General features: G+C 37.1%; 1 protein-coding gene across 49 annotated transcripts in view; it reads right to left on the bottom strand.

The window, feature by feature from the left end:
* Positions 1–19,425, bottom strand: part of LOC132109885 (protocadherin gamma-A12-like) — a 176,037-nt gene that overhangs the window by 3,760 nt on the left and 152,852 nt on the right. For 24 of the 49 annotated variants that reach the window (XM_059516292.1, XM_059516309.1, XM_059516305.1 and 21 more), the window contains exons 2-4: positions 6,118–6,176; positions 4,826–4,879; positions 2,229–2,326 (exon numbers count right to left, since the gene is read on the bottom strand). In XM_059516292.1, the coding sequence (XP_059372275.1) occupies positions 2,229–2,326; positions 4,826–4,879; positions 6,118–6,176 (211 nt within the window). Of the gene's footprint in view, positions 1–2,228; positions 2,327–4,825; positions 4,880–6,117; positions 6,177–12,574; positions 15,262–19,425 lie in introns of those variants that run through there. The other 25 variants (XM_059516314.1, XM_059516327.1, XM_059516326.1 and 22 more) reach the window with 3 other exon arrangements.

The following is a 19,425-nucleotide window of genomic DNA, read 5'->3' on the forward strand; positions in this document are numbered from 1 at the left end:
GACATACTCATAGATCGATTACAAAACTATACAGGTATTCAAGGGCAGGCTCTAAGATGGTTTAGATCCTACCTGTCAGATCGCTACCATTTTGTTTATTTAAATGGGGAGTCATCTTATTTATCACAATTAAAATATGGAGTGCCAAAAGGATCCATTCTAGGTCCCCTTCTATTTTCAATATACATGTTGCCCCTTGGTAATATTATTAGAAAATACGGGATTAGTTTCCACTGTTATGCTGATGATACTCAGCTATATATCTTAACGAGACCAGATTAAACTTCTAAATTATCTAAGCTTACAGAGTGTGTTAAAAATGTAAAAGATTGGATGACCAATAATTTTCTCCTATTAAACTCTGATAAGATATTATTAATTATTGGACCAAAAAACAGTACACAGAATCTAGTAGCCTACAGTTTGCAACTAGACGGATGTACTGTTACTTCCTCTACAGTCAAAAATCTGGGTGTTATATTAGACAACAACTTGTCTTTTGAAAATCATATTTCCCATGTTACAAAAACAGCATTTTTTTCATCTTAGCGGCATTGCCAAGCTACAAAACATGTTACCTTTTTCTGATGCAGAAAAGCTAGTTCATGCATTCATGACCTCTAGACTGGACTATTGAAATGCACTTCTAGGTGGTTGTCCTGCTTCTTCAATAAACAAGCTACAGGTAGTCCAAAATGCAGCGGCTAGAGTCCTTACCAGGTAAAGAAAATATCATATTACCCCAATTTTACAGTCTCTGCACTGGCTACCTATTAAGTTCCGTATTAGTTACAAATGATCATTACTTACCTATAATGCCCTAAATGGTTAAGCTCCTGCGTACCTAACTAGTCCTCTACCACGTTACACTCCATCACGCTCCCTAAGATCACAAAACGCTGGACTTTTGGTAGTTCCTAGGATAGCAAAGTCCACCAAAGAAGGTAGAGCTTTTTGCATTTGGCTCCCAAACTCTTGAATAGCCTTCCTGATAATGTTCGGGGTTCAGACACACTCTCTCTGTTTAAATCTAGATTAAAAACGCATCTCTTTCGCCAAGCATTCGAATAATGTATCTCTTAAATTGTGTGTAGTTGCATCTGATCAAATGCACATTCTTATTCTTTAGCTTGGGTTAAACTAATTAATTTTACTTTGTTGGATCAGCAGCTACGCTAATGATGTCTCTATTTGTTTCTATGTTCTGCCACAGGATTTACACAAGCTCCAGTCTGGATCCAGAACACCTGAGAAGAGATGATGCTGACCCCTCAGAGGAACCCAGATGATGCTAACCCTGAATCAACAAACAGAACTAACAAATATTGCTACAAGTGTGATTGCATCATATAATAATTGCTGTTAATAATGTTCATTGTCTGGCTGACTAGATCTTGTATACATTTTTCTGAAAAATCATGTCATATGCACATAAACTGACAGTCACCACTTATAAGCTACTACTAAAAATTGTAGAAACATAATTTTCTGTAAAGTTGCTTTGCAATAATTGTATCTTAAAAAGCACTATACAAATAAACTTGAATTGAATTGACAATCAGAAATGATTGTCACAATCAGCAAATTAGAAGGATTTCTGAAGGATCATGTGACACCGAGTAATGAAAATTCAGCTTTGATCACAGAAATAAATTACATTTTACCATGTATTCTCATAGGATACTTATATTATAATAATGTTTCACAATATTAATGTTTTACTGTATTTTTAAGACTTGGTAAGAATGTATGATTTCAAAACCCCAACCCCAATCTTTTGTAATGCATGTGTTTTACAGGCAACATACCAGTATAAATTTAGAGTTAGTCCGTGGTCGTAATTAGCTTTATGTAACTGAAGCATCCATCAAAATGATTAAGAAATACCACAGCAACTAAGTGAATGTGTGGTGAGTCACTTTCTTTTCATTCCTGCTCAGTCACAGCAGCAGTGAAAATAAAGGGAAACATGAGATAGGCTGACGTCATGCTGCTGTGTGTCAACAGCTTTGATGTGCTTTGTATAGATATGGGCCACTGAACTGTGTGTGTGTGTGTGTTCCCACATGGACATCTGTGACTGTGTATGTGCTCATTCAACATGATTGCCAATCATGGATGCAAGACAAACATATATGCAAAAATTCATCTGATAAAGATGTAAAGGACTGATTATTATGCACATAGTGATGCTTGACACCATTAAAGTGCAAGTGAGAGATTCTCACCATTAGCAGCGGCCATCAAAGCCTGGAGTTGCTCGGCCTCGGTTGGGGGGTTGGGCCAGGGTCCTGTTCCCACGGCAACCTCAGGAGTGGCAGCAGCCCTGCAGAGAGGAAAAGGAAATAGAGTCAGCAAAACAGAGGCCGTTCTGTACTGCTGCTATCAGCAACAGCTGCAGTGAGTGTGAGGCGCTTTGTGCCCTAATTTAACACACACACACAAATTCCTCCATGTTACTTTCAGCTATGTTGGAAAACATAAACGAGTGGAGAATGAGCAGTAACGGCTGCTGAAAACTACAACACATGCACACCAAACCACTGAACACTTCCATGTGCTCCTACTTGATCATCAAAGGCTTGTTTAAAAACACTGCACTTTCCATCCACGGTGAACAAAAGTCCTGGTTGCACTAAAATTCACCTCATTACACGCACAAAGCTTGCTTTGCTGTCGGTAACCAGGAAGAGCAACAAATACGCTTCCAATTTACCTCCATTAATTCCCCACGAACACAGGAGTTTAGTTTTGAAGATTACAGCGCCACAAACAGCACATAATGTGTTAATTAAAACATTCAGAACTTTCTTTAATTAGTAAAGGCTACGTGAACAAAGGACAGAATCGCTGTTCCTCATAAAAAACATCCCGGATGTCTTTTCTCTGCGTGTGGGAAGAATAATAGAGGTTCTTCATCCTGTTCCCAGAAACATCAGGAAACACACTTCCCCTTCAGAATCAACGATTAAAAATAATAATAATAATAATTAATATAAATGTTTGTGGAAGAAATGTCTTCTGCTCATTAAGGCTGCAATGAGCAGAAGACAGTAAACACTGTAATATTAAGATATATATATATATATATATATATATGTTTAAATAAAAAATATCCATGTTCTATTTTAATATAATATACTTTATTCCTGTGATACAAAGTTGAATTTTCAGCATCATTACTCCAGTCCTCAGTGTCACAATTCTTAGAAATCAATCTAATATACTGATTTCCTGCTTAAAAAACATTTCCTATTATTAATTTCAAAAAGAGTTCATATATAAAGTTATTGTTTGATTAATAGAAAATTCAAAATAACATCAATAATTTTTTTTTTGTAATATCATAAATGTCTTTACTGTCACATTTGATCAATTTAATGCAATCTTGCTGAATAAAAGTATTGATTTCTTTAAAAAATAATGATAATAATTACAATCTTCAAGAAGCTTCAGTGTGAGAAATTTTAGGTCAGTTCAAATTGGGGAAAAAATTACAGGAACTTAAAACTTAAAATGCATAACAATGCTTAACCGTTACAGTTATTTACAATAAACAAGCAATAAATAAATCACTAAGCTAAATAATTAGCTTATTACTGCTGCCTGTTTACTGTTCGGAAGCCTTTTATTTGGTTGAAAGCAAATGAACCCAGATGCTGGAAAAATCAGGTCGCAATGTACAGGAAAAAAACCCCACTGAACCCACCATCTCACAGTCTGTATGGACAAAATTCAAATCAGTATGAATTACTAACAAGCTTCTCTAGCACAGAGAGAGAATGAGATGCTAATGCTAAAAGCCATCTGTCTCTGAAGTCGGGGTCTCGTGGGGTCTCACTTCCTGTCTTAAATGAGCCCAGCGGCTGTAAAACCATCTATCACCACAGACACCAGACAATCAACCGCAGCGGCACAGCACAACATCTGCATACAAGACACGACCACAGGACGGGTGGGAGAGGAGGATAAAACAGATTCAAAGACAGGAAAAGAAAGAAAGAAAGAAAGAAAGAAGGACAAAAAAGTGGAATTTAAGCATGTGAAGGAAAAAGTCACAGAAAGAATGAAGGGCAGAAACACATTTGAAGAGGGAAAGACATTGTTTTTGCCAAGCATTTCAAAAGAGATGAACTCACGGTGCCAAGATAAGGGAAAAACAGGGTGATGTTGTTTAGGAGCGAACAACCCTAATGAGAACCAGAGCAGTGCTTTATTCAGTTCATACTGACAGTACTGAGATCAAACTCTCTTGAGACATGGGCCACCAGTTCAGATCCTTAACCACTTAACCAACGCCACTTTTAAACATAGAACAAAGCAAACCAGGTTAACTCGCCATATCCCGGCACAACACTTCAGGACAAAAGACAAGATTTCCTGTTTAGTAGCATGACAATTAGATGCCTCATTTCTCCACAATCAGCGTCTCATTACACTTGCAGGAAATCAGACTTCCTGTGGTCAGCATTATCACATCCTGTGATCAGATAATCACTTGCTGCGGACCAGATTGTGAGTTGTAGAAAAAATGTGAAAGTTACAGTGCAAGATGTCATTGTTTGTAGCTATTCATTCATAAAACCCCTTACAAATGTTTACACAAAGGACATTGTGCAATAGCCTTCACGAATCTAAAACCGTGGGATGCGCTGCAACAAGGTCGAAGCTACTAACCTACACAACTCTACACACTGTTTTCTATTCTATTCTATGAGCAGAACAGCCCCAGGGTCACTATTGGACACTAATGCAGCACCAATAGTCTCAGAGGAGGAACCTGGTCCTACGGGAACGAGCAGGGACTCTAGCTACACTTCAATACCTCAGCCTGCTCGGTGGCGTCCATCTCACATGTGTAGGCTGGAGCCTGAAGGAACTGAAAGAAAAGATATTTTAACTAATATTATGTGTTTTTTGGCAGAAACTAAGGTAAAATAAGTATAAATTGAAGCACTGTGTTATTTTAGTATCTTTGAGATACTATTATTTTTTCTTTTGTAATATTTATGTATTTAGATTTATATGCATTTATAATTTATATTTATTTATTTAATTTTTACTTATTTTAGTACATCAAGTCAAATGAAAATGAGAAATGCTGCATTTTTAACTTGGTGGGTTCTTTTAATATTTTATTTTAATTCAGTATTTATTTCACTATTAAACTAAGTGGGTTTTTTATGGTTTTAGATTTAGTTGCCTATACCCTGAAACTTTGAAACGATTTTCACTAAAAAAATTGCAAGAAAATACCCAAATAATTATAAAAATGACGTAGGCTTCAAAAAGAACATTTTAAAACAGAAAGACTGACAAAATATTTTCTTGTAAAACATACACCAATCCTTATTTGCTACTCCAAAAAATATTTTTTTACAGTATCATAACCTTGCTAACAACACACAGATCTTTGGGCTGCTGTGAAATATGTAGTGCTGCCAGTTTAAACATCATAAAAATATTTAATTTCTTCCAAATGGATTCTTTCAAACTGGGTCCTGTCAGACCGGAATGTGTTGTGTAACGTCTGTTATGGAAACCGATGATTCTGGACCCTATTGGCTGCCTGTAGCCCCTCTCCCTAAAGAGCATCTGATTGGATGAGTTGCTGTCAATCACACTGAAATAGTCAAAGCTCTTTGGCATCTTAATAGTTCCAATCAGTTTCAGCACAATGCATGACTATAACAGGCATTAGCATGGCAATAAACCTCACTGTCCCGCTCTTTTTCTCTTTTTGGCCTCTCTCTCTTTCTCTTGGCAGATTGAAGGGTTGGGGGTGGAGGGGAAAGCGCTTGAAAAACAGCAGCCATTTTGTTAAGAGGAGAAGAACATTAAGATTCAGCACAGCTAGATTCTTTCTCTTTTGCCTTCTCTCTTTCTCTTTGGAATTGCATTATACCAGTCTTACATATAAATCAACAGCCTTCTTATATACAAGCAAATCATCATGCAGATTCATTTCTGTATTTCTTCTATTACTCTATACACACACACATATATATATATGCACCTCATTTATTCAATGCAAATGTTTCTGCTCTCAAAAGAGGTGACTTTCTGCCTTTACATAATGCAAATCTTCGTGAACGTGTGTGAGTGTGTGTTGCTCACCCGCTGGGCCCGGGCCTCTGGTTCTGGGTGAAACGCCAGTCAGCGCTGGGTGGTTTTTGCTGTAACGAGACAAAAGGAAATCATGAGTAATGACATATAAAAAGAAAAGTCCAGCACCATTCATTTGCAAGTCTATTTGTGAGAGCTCGCTGTTGCCATGAGGACAGAGAAGTGATGTAAGAGCATATCCTGTATGCAGTAACGGCCGTCAGTTTGACCTTGAGGACGCAGCATGTGACCAAACCACGAGAACGAGAGACTTGTTCATTTTATTACATAGTGCCAAAGGATACATGAGTACGAAAAAGTCTAAATGAATGTCAGAAGCAGCTTTGACAAATGACTTCTAGAGAGGTTTCATTTGAAATGGACGGGTGGTCAATATGGTTATTCACCTACACAACTATGCTGAGCAATTAATAATGAAACAAGTCTGGGATGAGCAGGAATTCTAGTGTTTCAGTCTGAATGCACACACACACACACACTCAGAGAGAGTTCAGGGTTGTTCCAGTGAGCGAGAAACAAGCTCTGTGACTAATTGGGCCAAAGACAGAAAGACCATTGTGATTCCATCCTCAAGACAGCACTCCTCACACGCACTGCATTTTATCTCTTTAACACATCACAAACCCCCGAAATAAAAATACTTATATGATTAAAAAAACACCAATGATAAAAGCCAGTTCTTTCACTTCTATTATTTTGGGATCCTTTTTCATCTGCATGCTCTTATTGTGCAGTGAAATGGAGCACTGCCAAATTAGCTAATCAAGATGAAAATAATAAACAAATGAAGTCTTAAATTAATTGATAGAAATTCACATTGAATTTAAAGCCCATTTAGTTCCCTATTTTCACATATTTCAACAATAAAAAAAGGCAAGACCATGTACAAGAAACAAACAATACACACACAGGAAATATTTGCATCAAAAGCAACACCCACAAATGCAAACATCAGCTGAGCTCAGAGAATACACACAACACACATGCTTAACGAATTATATAAATGGGGGCTGACTGTTTTATATACATTTATACAAAATATTGTTTTATATGAAATGTTTCTTTTTTTCTAAAAGTGCTAAATGTTATCTCATACAGGTCAGCCTTAGTAATCTAGTTATTGTAAATATAAATATATATATATATATATATAAACTGTTTAATTTACACAACTTTGGTTGCAAAGTAAACAAATAAACAAAACCTAATAACCTAATACCAATCCCATATTTAAAGAAAAAAATACAGGATTATCATTTATCATTTTTAGATTTTTTTGTTATTATTTAAAAAAAAACAATTACATTTGTAAACATCCTTACTTTATTTTTTTTTTCTGATTTAGACAACCTAACATAACTAACCCGACCTGTATGAAAAAGAAATTAATAAATTAAATGCATTTTCAAAAACAAAACGCACACACAAAACAACAACAAAAAACAGTTATTTACTTATTTTGGGGACAAATAAATATATTTGTTTCCCCTGAATTTAGACTACATCTGGGGACAATTTGGGTCAGAAAATATAGACAAGTAAACATTTGTAAACAACCCTAATTTCTTTGGTCTAATTACTACTTAAACTTAGTTTATTTAGGTAATGTCTAACCAAAACGTATAGTTTATTTAGGTAACGCCTGTGACCAATTTGATCCATGAAGTAAAGCAAAACAGCCATAAAGTCACAATCCTAAACATCACAAACAGAACAAGGGTGACTCTGACCCAAACAAGCCTCATTCTGCACACAAAACATTATACACTAAACCACATCAGATTCATCAGAACAATCACAACATTAGTCTGATTCAGGGTCAGAGTCTTTCATACAGTAATGATTCCTGCATATCCTCATGTGTACAAAACACTCATTCAGCAAGAAACAAAGAGTTCAGAGCGAGTGAGCATGAAGGTTACATCCGCCTGCAGGAATGTCAGAAATAAATATTCCATAATGAGATATCTGGCTCTCTTATGAGCATATGTTTTAAAACAGTATGCAGTTAAAACAATTAGGTTTCCAAACAGTACTGTTACATTGCTGCCGTATGACACAATGTTCCCTTTCTAATTCAAGCTTCACCACAGCCATGGTGATCAGAATGAGGTCAGACAACTTGACCATGCCACATTAACACAAGGTCAAAACTGCAGGTGGGACGTGTCCCCTCACAAAATGATATTTACATACTGAATATTTATACAAATAACATACAATAGATGTCACGCTCCCAAGCACACACACACACACACACCAAATACGCCTAAAGGTCTGTGTGACATCTGTAAACACACTAATGCTCTGCACACATGCTGAAGCAGGATGAAGCACACCTACTGTATACATGAAAATATTTACAACTATTGCAAAACATGTGTGTATCAAATCATTCATGCTAAAACTTGAGCAGCAACAACAAAAAAGTATAATAAAAGGAATCATACTTACTCTCATTTCTAATATATGAGCCACATTCAAAGCCACTGGACTGTGATAAATTCACACATTCAGTTATGACCGATATAAGCTTTCATAGATGAATTACATGTTCTTATTATACCTATAATTCATAACCCTTTAGTTTTAATATGTCTCTTTACATCTGGCACACACGTATGAAGCAGAAGCATCTGTGTCAGTATCAACTCTGAAAGATCGTGTGAATTATCAAATGGGATTTATATAAGACATCCGTCCACATAGATCACATGGAAAACATCTGTATGTGACATATATCCTGACCACACAATAGAAACATCCCCAATAACACGTTTCTACACACTGAACAGGAAGATACCTGATTCCAGAAAGATCTTCTTTGTATAGCTTGTAAACACTTTGCAGGCCGCTCTCTGTATAAAGTGTACACACATTATCACTAGAAACAGAAGGGCAGATGCATATGTCTAGAAACCCTGATAGACCTAATGTGTATCCTAATGTGCAACCACCCAAAACTCCCTAGCAACCACACAGCGAAACTAAAACCACTTAGTCCAACCAACCACAGTCTGATTGTACTGATCAGGATGGTCACAGATGCATAGAAAAAAAAGTAGCACTCTACAAGAGCTTCAGAGAAAAGCAATGGCAACACGATCAAAGTGAAATGGGTTTAACTCAAAACATGGACAAATTTGGCAGAAAGTCATGAAATATGTTTCCTGTCAGAAAGCAACAGAAAGACAACAAATACAGAAAGTAACAAATCTTTAGACAGAGTGTTGGTCAGTGGTAGTTTGGGGGCTTTTCCAACAGATTAAGCTTATAAAACTGTCTGGTATATATTCAGTTGGGGTCTTAACATAAACATTGTCATATAAACAGATGAATTTCCCATAAATTTGTCCAGAATACATTACACCTTCAAACCAAAAGGTAAACATTTTTACATTAAACTTATTTCCAGCAGATTTATCATTACTGTCATATGTTTTTGATATTTTAATAGTGATTATTCTTATTTAATTCCAAATCAATATTTAATAAATAATAATACATTTCATGCAAAAAATGTGCATTACAATAATGAGAACTTGTAGTAGATTATGCATTAATTATAATGAAAATGCAAGAGATTTTTGATTTCTAAAGAATTAGTCTAATTTCTCAAATTGGAACAAAAGGTAAAAATAACGAATTATGAATATTTAGGAACATTTTATATTTTTACAAATACAAATTACTGTAACTAAAATTCTGAGCTGAACTGTGTCATTCTCATTAGATTCTTATTCAATATTTTGAATTTAAAAATAGAATTTACCTCATGTTTTAAGCAATACAATAATAGAAAATGTGATGTAGACTGCACAATTGTCAAGAAAAGGAAAGGAATTCTTATTTCTTAAGCACAATATGATCTAGACATTTTTGGCAGATTATGTGAGATTCACTCTTTATAGGTTAGAAAGAAAGTTGCTCAAAGGAAAGTGAAAGTCAAAATACAATTTTGACAGGGTGAAAAAGAAAAGGTAAGAATCCATGAAAAGTAACTATCACAGGATTACCAAAATCATTCTTGTAGGTGGGTCAAAGACGAAAAAGGGTTTTGTCAATTTGTCAGTAATACTTTTTTACTCATTTAAAACAATGAGTAAAAACAATCAAATTTAATATGCGCCCTTATTTTTTAATATATTTTAATATGTACACATAAGAATATGTTGTTTAAATTTTAACATACATTTAGCATTACAAATTTTGACATTTTATTCTCCAAAAACTTATTTTAAATCTTAAATTTAGATACTTTACTTACATTTATTGTGCTTACTATGGACATAAAATCACTTTTGTAAATGTCTTTTTGATGCAGACATCTTAATGTCTTTGACCCAGGTATAGAATATGCTATGGACCAAGAGGACCACACACACCGTTTCTCTGTCCTCAGGTCCATTAGTGATTCTTCCATCTCTATTGAAACTCACATGCCCACCTCACACACACACACACACACACACAGAGCACGTGTCATGATAGCAGAGCCAGATGGCAGCCCAGCAACCCAAGAGACAGAACGACTCTCAAGAGACTTAGAGATGGGACATTAGGTCCTGAATGGAGAGAATGAGAGAAAGAAAGAGGAAAAACTAAATTTTTGTATAACATTTGACCAAAAACTCTACAAATAACTGCTTGCCATGTTAATGAAACACAGGAGAAACTTGCAATAAGAAACTGGCAAATGCTACACAAGCGCTCGTGTAAATGAGAATTGACTCGCTATGGGATATCCCAGATAAAGGTCATGTGACTCAGACGTGTGGAATCAATAACATGATTTCAGCACAACAGGAAGTCAGGGGTCAATGCATCACCTCTGGAATCCTGTTGCTCCTCCACATCTTTCTTCAACGACCTACTTCCTATTTCTCTCTCCCTCTCTCCATCCATCATATTCCCGCCTTTTCCTTCCCCCATTCAAATCTTCCTTTCTATCTGTTGGTCTGTTCCTTTTCCTGTCCATCTGCTATCCAGGTCTCTGTCAACCTCGCTTCAGAGTTTCTGTTCATATCCTTCATCTTAACCAATGCACTCCAAAACTGTGTTTTTTTTGTCTTGTTTTCCAGTACAAAGTAATTTATGTTTACTTTTTTTGTACAATAAACAATTATGGTGTCTCCACTTGATGGTGAATGTAAAATCTGGGTCTTGAAGCAAAAAAAAAAAGTTGAGAACCACTAATCTAGATGTTTTTCTCTCTGACAACCATGTTTCCAAGTCTAAAATCCCAAAGTTTATGTTATTCCAATACTCTCTAAGCCTATTTCCTTACTGTGACTTAATTTTCTCCTCCCTTCTTGTCTGACACCATCCAGACTCTGCTAAATGCTTTTATTTTTGTTCTTAATATATCTGCAGCCTTCTCCCCACATCTTCTTCCTCCCTCTTCCTGTTTAGTCACAGGACTCACACCCTGACAGTCTCTTGCTGCTTTTGGAAGCCAGTTACTAAATCATAAAAATGGCACTATGATGTACACTTGAAGCATATTTAACAAATCACCCAGCTGCTTCATGTGAAACAAAACTATGCTCATAAAATATCAACAAACTCAGAGAACCCAGAGAAAACACAAAATAGGCTTCAACATGTGTGATAACCAGCTCTGAGGCTGAAACATTACCTGATATATTTTTTTCCACCTGTACTACCGGTCAAAAGTTTGGATTAACAAACAAATGTTTAATGTTTTTGAGAGATATCTCTTATGCTCACCAAGGCAGTATTTATTTAATCAAAAATGCAGTAAAAAGTAAATATGATTTTTAAATGTAGTTAATTCTTGTGATATGATGCTGAATTTTCAGCATTACTCAAGTCATCGGTGTCACATGATTCTTCAGAAATAATTCTGATATCTGATTTGCTGGTCATGAAACATCTTTGATTTTTATCAGTATTGCAATATTGCTGCTTGATATTTTTTTTGGAAACCATGACACACTACCATTTAAATCTTTTGGGTAATTAAGATAAAAAAAGGACCATAAGGACATTTCCAATGAGACGAAATATCTATATTACAAATAAATATTGTTATTTAGAATTTTCTTTTCATACAAGGATCCTGTAAAAAAAATTATTTACACACAGACAAAAAAATCTTGAAAAAAGAATAACGATATGACACCAACATCAACACGATAATACAGCACCAAATCAGCATATTAGAATGATTTCTGAAGGATCATGTAACACTGAAGACTGGAGTAATGATGCTAAAAATTCAGCTTTGCATCAAAGGAATAAATGATATTTTAAAATAATAAAAAAAGTAATTCTAAATTAAATGAGTAAAAAAATTGCAAATGAACAGCAAAAAGCCTAATTAGATGAAAAAAAAAATCCAAACTTTTGAGAGGTAGTGAAAAAAATCCATTAGTGACTCCACAGTGAAGAACCTGATTGGCTGTGGGGATGAGTATGCTCTCACCTCATTGGCTGAGTTCATTAAGTGCTTCCTAGTCAAAGTCATGTTTAGTGTGTTGTTATGACTCAATATGGGAGTCTTGACAAACACAAAGTCACTCCTGCTGGAGAGCGTTGAGTAGCAGGGCCTGTAGGTCCTCATGTGAGGTTCCTGAGGCCCTCCAACCACCTCCATATATCTAATGGGTCCATCAGTGTTAAGCTGAAGGTGAAGGTCCTTATGGGCTCTTTGCTGATAGGGGTGCCTGGAACGGAAGCCCGTTCTGGAGTAGCAGCACGTCGAACCACCCTTGTGCCTGATGCACCGTACCAAGAACACAGTCATGGTCAAAAGTGACACCAACGTCACGCAGCCCAATGAGATGATGAGGTACAGAGTGACGTCCGTCATTCCCGTCCCCTTATGTGGCGTTATATGGAAGTCTGTAGATTTGTCTGGGCTTTTTTCTTCTATGGTAACCGTTACCGAAACGCTAGTGGACAAAGCTGGCTGGCCGTTGTCTCGCACAATCACTATGAAGTTATAAGCTGGGTGGGTTTTACCACCCTGTTCATCGTCCATGAGTTTCTGTGCGGTAAGCAGTTCACCGGTGTGCTGTTCGATGTGAAACAGTGATGAATCGTCTCCTTGAGCGATGCTGTAAAAGAGCCAAGCGTTGTGGCCACTGTCGGGGTCAACGGCGACGATCTTGTTAACACGATGGCCAACAGGGGCACCATGTGGAACGGTTAGCTGGAGCCCTGCGTCTTCAGAGTGGGTTGGGTAAAGGATGACGGGTGGGTTGTCGTTCTGGTCGACCACAAAAACATGAACGGTGACGTTAGATGTCTGTGGTGGCGCTCCAGCATCACGTACCTGCACTTCGATCTTGAATGCGTTCATTTGTTCGTAATCCAAAGAGCGCATGGTGAAGATGTTCCCATTCTCAGGGCTGATATAGACGTATGAGGAAATGGGGCTGCCGTGGATGATGGTCGGTAGGATGGAGTATGACAATCGGGCATTGTCTCCGACGTCTGGGTCTGATGCCAAAACGGTCGCTATTGGAGTACCAGGAGCGTTATTTTCTGCTACATCTACTGAGTAGGAGTTCTGCGAGAACACAGGAGCATTATCATTAACATCTGATAAACGGACCACAAAAGTCTTCTGAGAAGATCGTGGAGGTGAGCTGGAGTCCTTCGCAGTGACAACAACAGTGTACTCATCTATGACTTCTCTATCAAGACGTCCGTCTGTCACAAGTTTGTAGTGTTCTCCAAAGACTGACATTAGTTTAAATGGAAGCCCTTGGGATACTCTAAGTGTGAGTTTTCCATTATCCCCAGAATCTAAGTCTTTCGCACTGATTAATGCAATAACAGTGCCTGTTTCAGCATCCTCCCGGATGGGGCTGGTTAGGGAGGTTAATGTCACCTCTGGAGTGTTATCGTTCACATCGATTATTTCTACTTTAATGTTGCAAGAGCCCTCCATGGCGGGAGAGCCTCCATCCCTGGCTTGAACTGTGATGTCATACACATTCGCTTCCTCGTAATCCACATCCCCCACAACACGGATTTCCCCCGATTGAGAGTCAACACTGAACATTTTAAGTATTCTCTCTGGTGTATATTTACTGAATAAGTAAGATATTTTCCCGTTTACCCCAGAGTCCACATCAGTGGCGTTCAGTTTAGTTACAAGCGTTCCCGGAGGAGAATTTTCCAAAAGGCTGATCCTTTTCACCGGCTCATCAAACACCGGCGCGTTGTCATTCACGTCCAGAATCTTAATGAACAGGAGGGTGGTCCCGGATTTCTCCGGCTGTCCTCCGTCCACGGCCGTGAGCGAGAGGCGAAACGTGGCCTGCGCCTCCCGGTCCAGCGCCTTTTCTAGGACGAGCTCTGGAAATTTACTACCGTCGCTTTTAGTCTCCACGTTTAAAACAAAATAGTCACTACTGGAAAGGCTGTACGTGCGTAGGGAGTTAATGCCCACATCGGGATCGCGTGCGCTCTCCAGACGGAACCGCGTTCCCGGAGCGGCCGCCTCGGAAATCTCTAGTGATGAGTTCACGTTTGGAAACTGCGGCGCGTTGTCGTTTACATCCACAATTTGAACAAGAACTCTGTGGATTTCTAAAGGATTCTGAAGAAGAATTTGAAGGTGCAAAGAGCAAGCTGAACTTAAAGCGCAAATGCTCTCCCTGTCTATAGTCTCTTTAATAACTAAGAAACCGTTAGGATTTACCTCGAAATATTGCGAATTAGATCCCGACACGACTTCTAGGTTTCTTTCAGTAATCCTCAATGCGCTGAGACTCAAATCCCTCGCTATATTCCCAACGACAGACCCCGGTTTCTGTTCCTCCGGTACCGAATAATGGAGCTCACCGGACGCGATTGAGAGGTGCATGAGGGAGAGCGAGAGGCAGAGCGCGGGCCACGAGCGTCTCCTTTCCATTATGTGCGATCCGGGGAGGGAAAAAGTTTCAACGTTTTCGTCTTACAGAATCCATATTCCAATTAAAGTGGCGCTACGATGTCGCGCGTAACGCAATCCGATTTGCGCGGAGTGAAGGAAGAAGTTTAACACAATTCATGACGGCTGTAAACCTTTAGGGAAACCACAAGAGAGGAAAAACAGTCCTCCATCTAGCTCTTCTCCAAAACTCCCTGAATTAGCTGCGCCTCTGCTGTGCAACAGGGCGGAGACTGAGTCACATAGAAGTCCGTCCTAGTGCTCGCACATACACACACACACATACACGGATCACACACACAGAGCGAGAGACACCCACACACTTCTCCTAGCGCTTGGAGAAACTTTCACAGCTCAGGTCGACCTGTTTCCAGCACACATGCCAGTGATCTCATGTGGTTTAAAACATTTACGAGCCGAGATAAAGAACATTAGAGACTCAAAGGAACGCTGCCAATTTGTGAACACGAAACATTGAAAAATTCTGCTGACATCTCTGGTGATGTTGCATTACAATGTAATTAGTAAGCAATTGTATATTTTATAATGATAAAATACTAACGAGACAAAATTCGAGAGCCATTTAAAATATACAATATTCTGTATTCAGTATTATACAAAAAAAAAAAAATTCTACAAGTCAAAAGAAAATCACAACGATACGCCACTAGACGGCGCAGTTTCCCCTTTTTACTATCTCAAAATATTTGAATAGTGCCCAAAATGTTTTAAATATTGCTTTTATTTCACGGCAGATTATTAGGATTAAAAAAAATCATATTTCTAGGCTAAATAAAATTCCCACAATTTTAAATATGTTCTCAGGCTTTAAGACCTTAATACAGATTAATTACTTATCTGTCAAAACATTATAAAATTCCAGTGCATCAAATACATTAAGCTTAGTGATATGGGTACCGATACTATATCTCATCCGCTGAAAAAACGCAAAAGGACCAAAATACATGTATACTGATCATGTCTTTAAAGTCTGTGGTGCTGCTTGGACTTACGAGAGTGAATCTAGTGAATCCTAAAGTTCAAATCTGCCTGTATTTCATAAGACACAGAGGTACAACAACTACCCTGACAAGTATTCAGAGATCTTTCACCAAAAATATATAAATATTTTTTACCCACTGCAGCTTCCTGTCTACAGATGTTATGCAGAACAATGCATATCATTATCTCTCCCTCTGACCAATGGTGAAAGGAAACTGGATGAATGTCTTGGTCTGTGCAGTTATTATGAAAATGGCGCTGGTTGTATAAAATATTTTGCTATTATATGTATACCAACAAAAAATTATAATAATGATAATGTAATAAAGATTAAATATTTTTATGTACCATACTTTTATACAGTTTCTGTATATTTAAATGGATGATAACATTGCCTAGAAAAAAATGTTGCTATTGTGTAGTATTTATAACTATATACAATTATATGTATATTTATTTTTATTATATTTATAATTATATTTAATTTCTTTATAATGACAGCAATGTATTTATACGTATTAAAGATACATAAGCTGCATAGTAGTCGAAAAGTTTTGCACTTTTTCTGTCTATTTTAGAATGATGTAGATCACCTGTTACACATTTTTATTTGATTGTTGCTATTGTGTGATTTAAAATGTGATTTTTTTTTTTTTAGATACAAAAACTATAAATATACTGCATGGTAACATTCCTAGTATCTGTCAATGATTATTATTATTTATTACTATTATTTTGGTGTTTTTAGGTTTCTATAAATATAATGGTGTAAATCACTGATGCCATCTGGTGTGAATAAATTTTTTTTTTGCGCATAGATGACATTTGTAGACCTCTTAAGAATGTATGCTAAATTATAGTCATGGTATTGACACCTGCACGTGTGTTTGTATGTTATCTTTACTGCCGGCCTGTGGTGAGTTTCATGAACTGCAGCTCTGCTCGCACGCCTTCAATAGCAGGAGGGGAGGGACGAGCGGAAAACACCGTACAGTACAACCGCATATACAGGTTATGTATAAAGGACACAAAACAATACAAACTTTTTGTATTTGAACTTATTAAAAATGACAACAACAACAACAAAAAAAAAACGAACAAACAAACATAAACCTACTGTAAAAAAGCAAGCCGGTGGGCTCAAAGACAGCGGATCTGAAATGTTGCTAACACAGACGCTGAGGAGGAGGGTGATGCAAGAGCCCGTTTCAGCACTAGAGCGGCGGACAGCGACACTCAGCCAAACGCCTGCTGCTGCACGCAGCCAACACACACACACACACACACACACACACACACACACACACACACAACAGCCTCCATCTGTAATCCAATCAGCTCCCAGTTAACCAGTCAGCAACCTCTTCATACAATGAAATTAAGCTCGATCCAAACAACAGTAGTCTTTTGGTATCACAACTATATAACATACTCAAACAGCTCTATTAAATGGAACAGCACCAGTCAAACTTCAATGATGCTTAAAATCTTACCACAAATTTAATAAAAGATACCACACATTTTCTAAAGTTTAATCAATTTCAGATGTAGGCTGGTCTATTTTATATACATCAGTACAGAATTCAAAAACACTCAGAAAAAAAAATTATACAAATGAATATAAGTGAATATAATGAGAAAATATGGCATGCTATAAGGTTTATAGGGTTTGAGGTGCAATGAAACAGATCAGATGATGTAGCCCATATAATTACTGTGAATATAATGTTTACTGCCAGTCAAATGTTTGTACACACATTCCTTATTATTGTTATTTTCTAAAACATTTAACAATACATTTCCTTAAGTATCCACTCAAATAAACAAGCAACCGAACACAAATGTTTTGTAAAGACAATACATAGACCATTTGTCTACAAAACTAATTGCATGCTTATAAGTAGAATTCTTTAGAAAATAATGATTGTAAGATAGAAAGAAACTTGGTTTAAGTGTACCCATTTAACCAACCCATTGACTAGCAGCATATATTAAAGAATACAAAATACAATGTAAAATATGTGTGGCTATAAAAAACAGATCTACGTTTTTACCTTTAGAAGAGGAATAATACAATTTGTGTATGATTAGACTATTTTTAAATAAAAGAAACACAAATAAAACACAGATTGGATGAGAAATGTGTGTGTGTCTGTGTGTTCTCCAATGTTTTCTTACCTTGATTTGCAGACACAGGTATGGATCAGACACATGAGCAGGAGGAGAAGATACCACAGCATCAGCAGCAACATGAACATGAAAAAGAACAACAAGAAAAAAAAAACATTTCATTAGAGTGATGCAACAGCAGATGTGTGCAGGACCCTCCTACTTACCAAACCCTTCAGTCTGTGACCTTTATCAGGTCTCAAGCCACTTCAGCAAGAACAGAAATACATGATAATTTGTATGTTAGTCAGAGATTGTAATGAAAGAAAAGACAGAACATGTAAAAATATACCTCTGATGAACAGCAGCTTCAGATATTAATAATTCAAACCTCCTTCATATTGCTTTCTTTGTTTTTAACTCTCTCTCTCTCTCTCACACACACACACACACACACACACACACACAGACAGACACACACACACACACACACACACAAATATCATCCTTCATTACTGCAGATGACATTGCAGAAAAAAAGTATTGTAATGGCAAAGGTACTCAAAGTGTTCAGGAATTATCTCTAGTGATTTATTTTGTAAAACGTAATTATGCATGAAAATGTGAACAATGTAAGCAGATTTTCTTATTGTGAAAACCTATGTGCAAATAAAAATGAAACAAAGTAATTAAATAAATATAACACACACACACACACAATTTTCAAAAGCGCTATTTAAGTTTGCATTCTGTTGATAAAATGGAAGTTAAGATATTATAAGAATTGTTCAAAGAATCATAAAGAAAATACACTAATTAATCAGAACAGAATTCCAACTCTAACTGAAACAATCATGCTCTTGTTCCTTCCCCCAACACATTAAGCCTAAAGCTCTGGCCACGTCATGCCTCCTTCTATAACAGGGGTGTCAAAGGCCTTCAGCAGCACCTCACAACATCACATCCAGCTCTGAACCTTTCACTGCCCCCCTGTGGACTCAAGAATAATGGTACAGCCCTGCCCATGAGTCAGCCTGTTGCCGTGGCAACACCATCCCACCAAGGGATGGAAAATGGGCCAGAAGAGGAAGGGGAAAAGCACCATGAGTGGAGCATTTATAAACATTTATAAACACAGAGCAAGGCATATTTATTCTCAACAAAAACAACATAGGAAATGACCATCATCTCTCATTGAGGCACAAATATAAGCTCTCATATATCATACCAAACAAAGCTAGAAATATAATCAGTGTGACCAAGGCCAAAATATAAGGGCT

Source organism: Carassius carassius, chromosome 29, assembly GCF_963082965.1.
Source record: "Carassius carassius chromosome 29, fCarCar2.1, whole genome shotgun sequence".
Taxonomy (NCBI): Eukaryota; Metazoa; Chordata; class Actinopteri; order Cypriniformes; family Cyprinidae; genus Carassius; species Carassius carassius.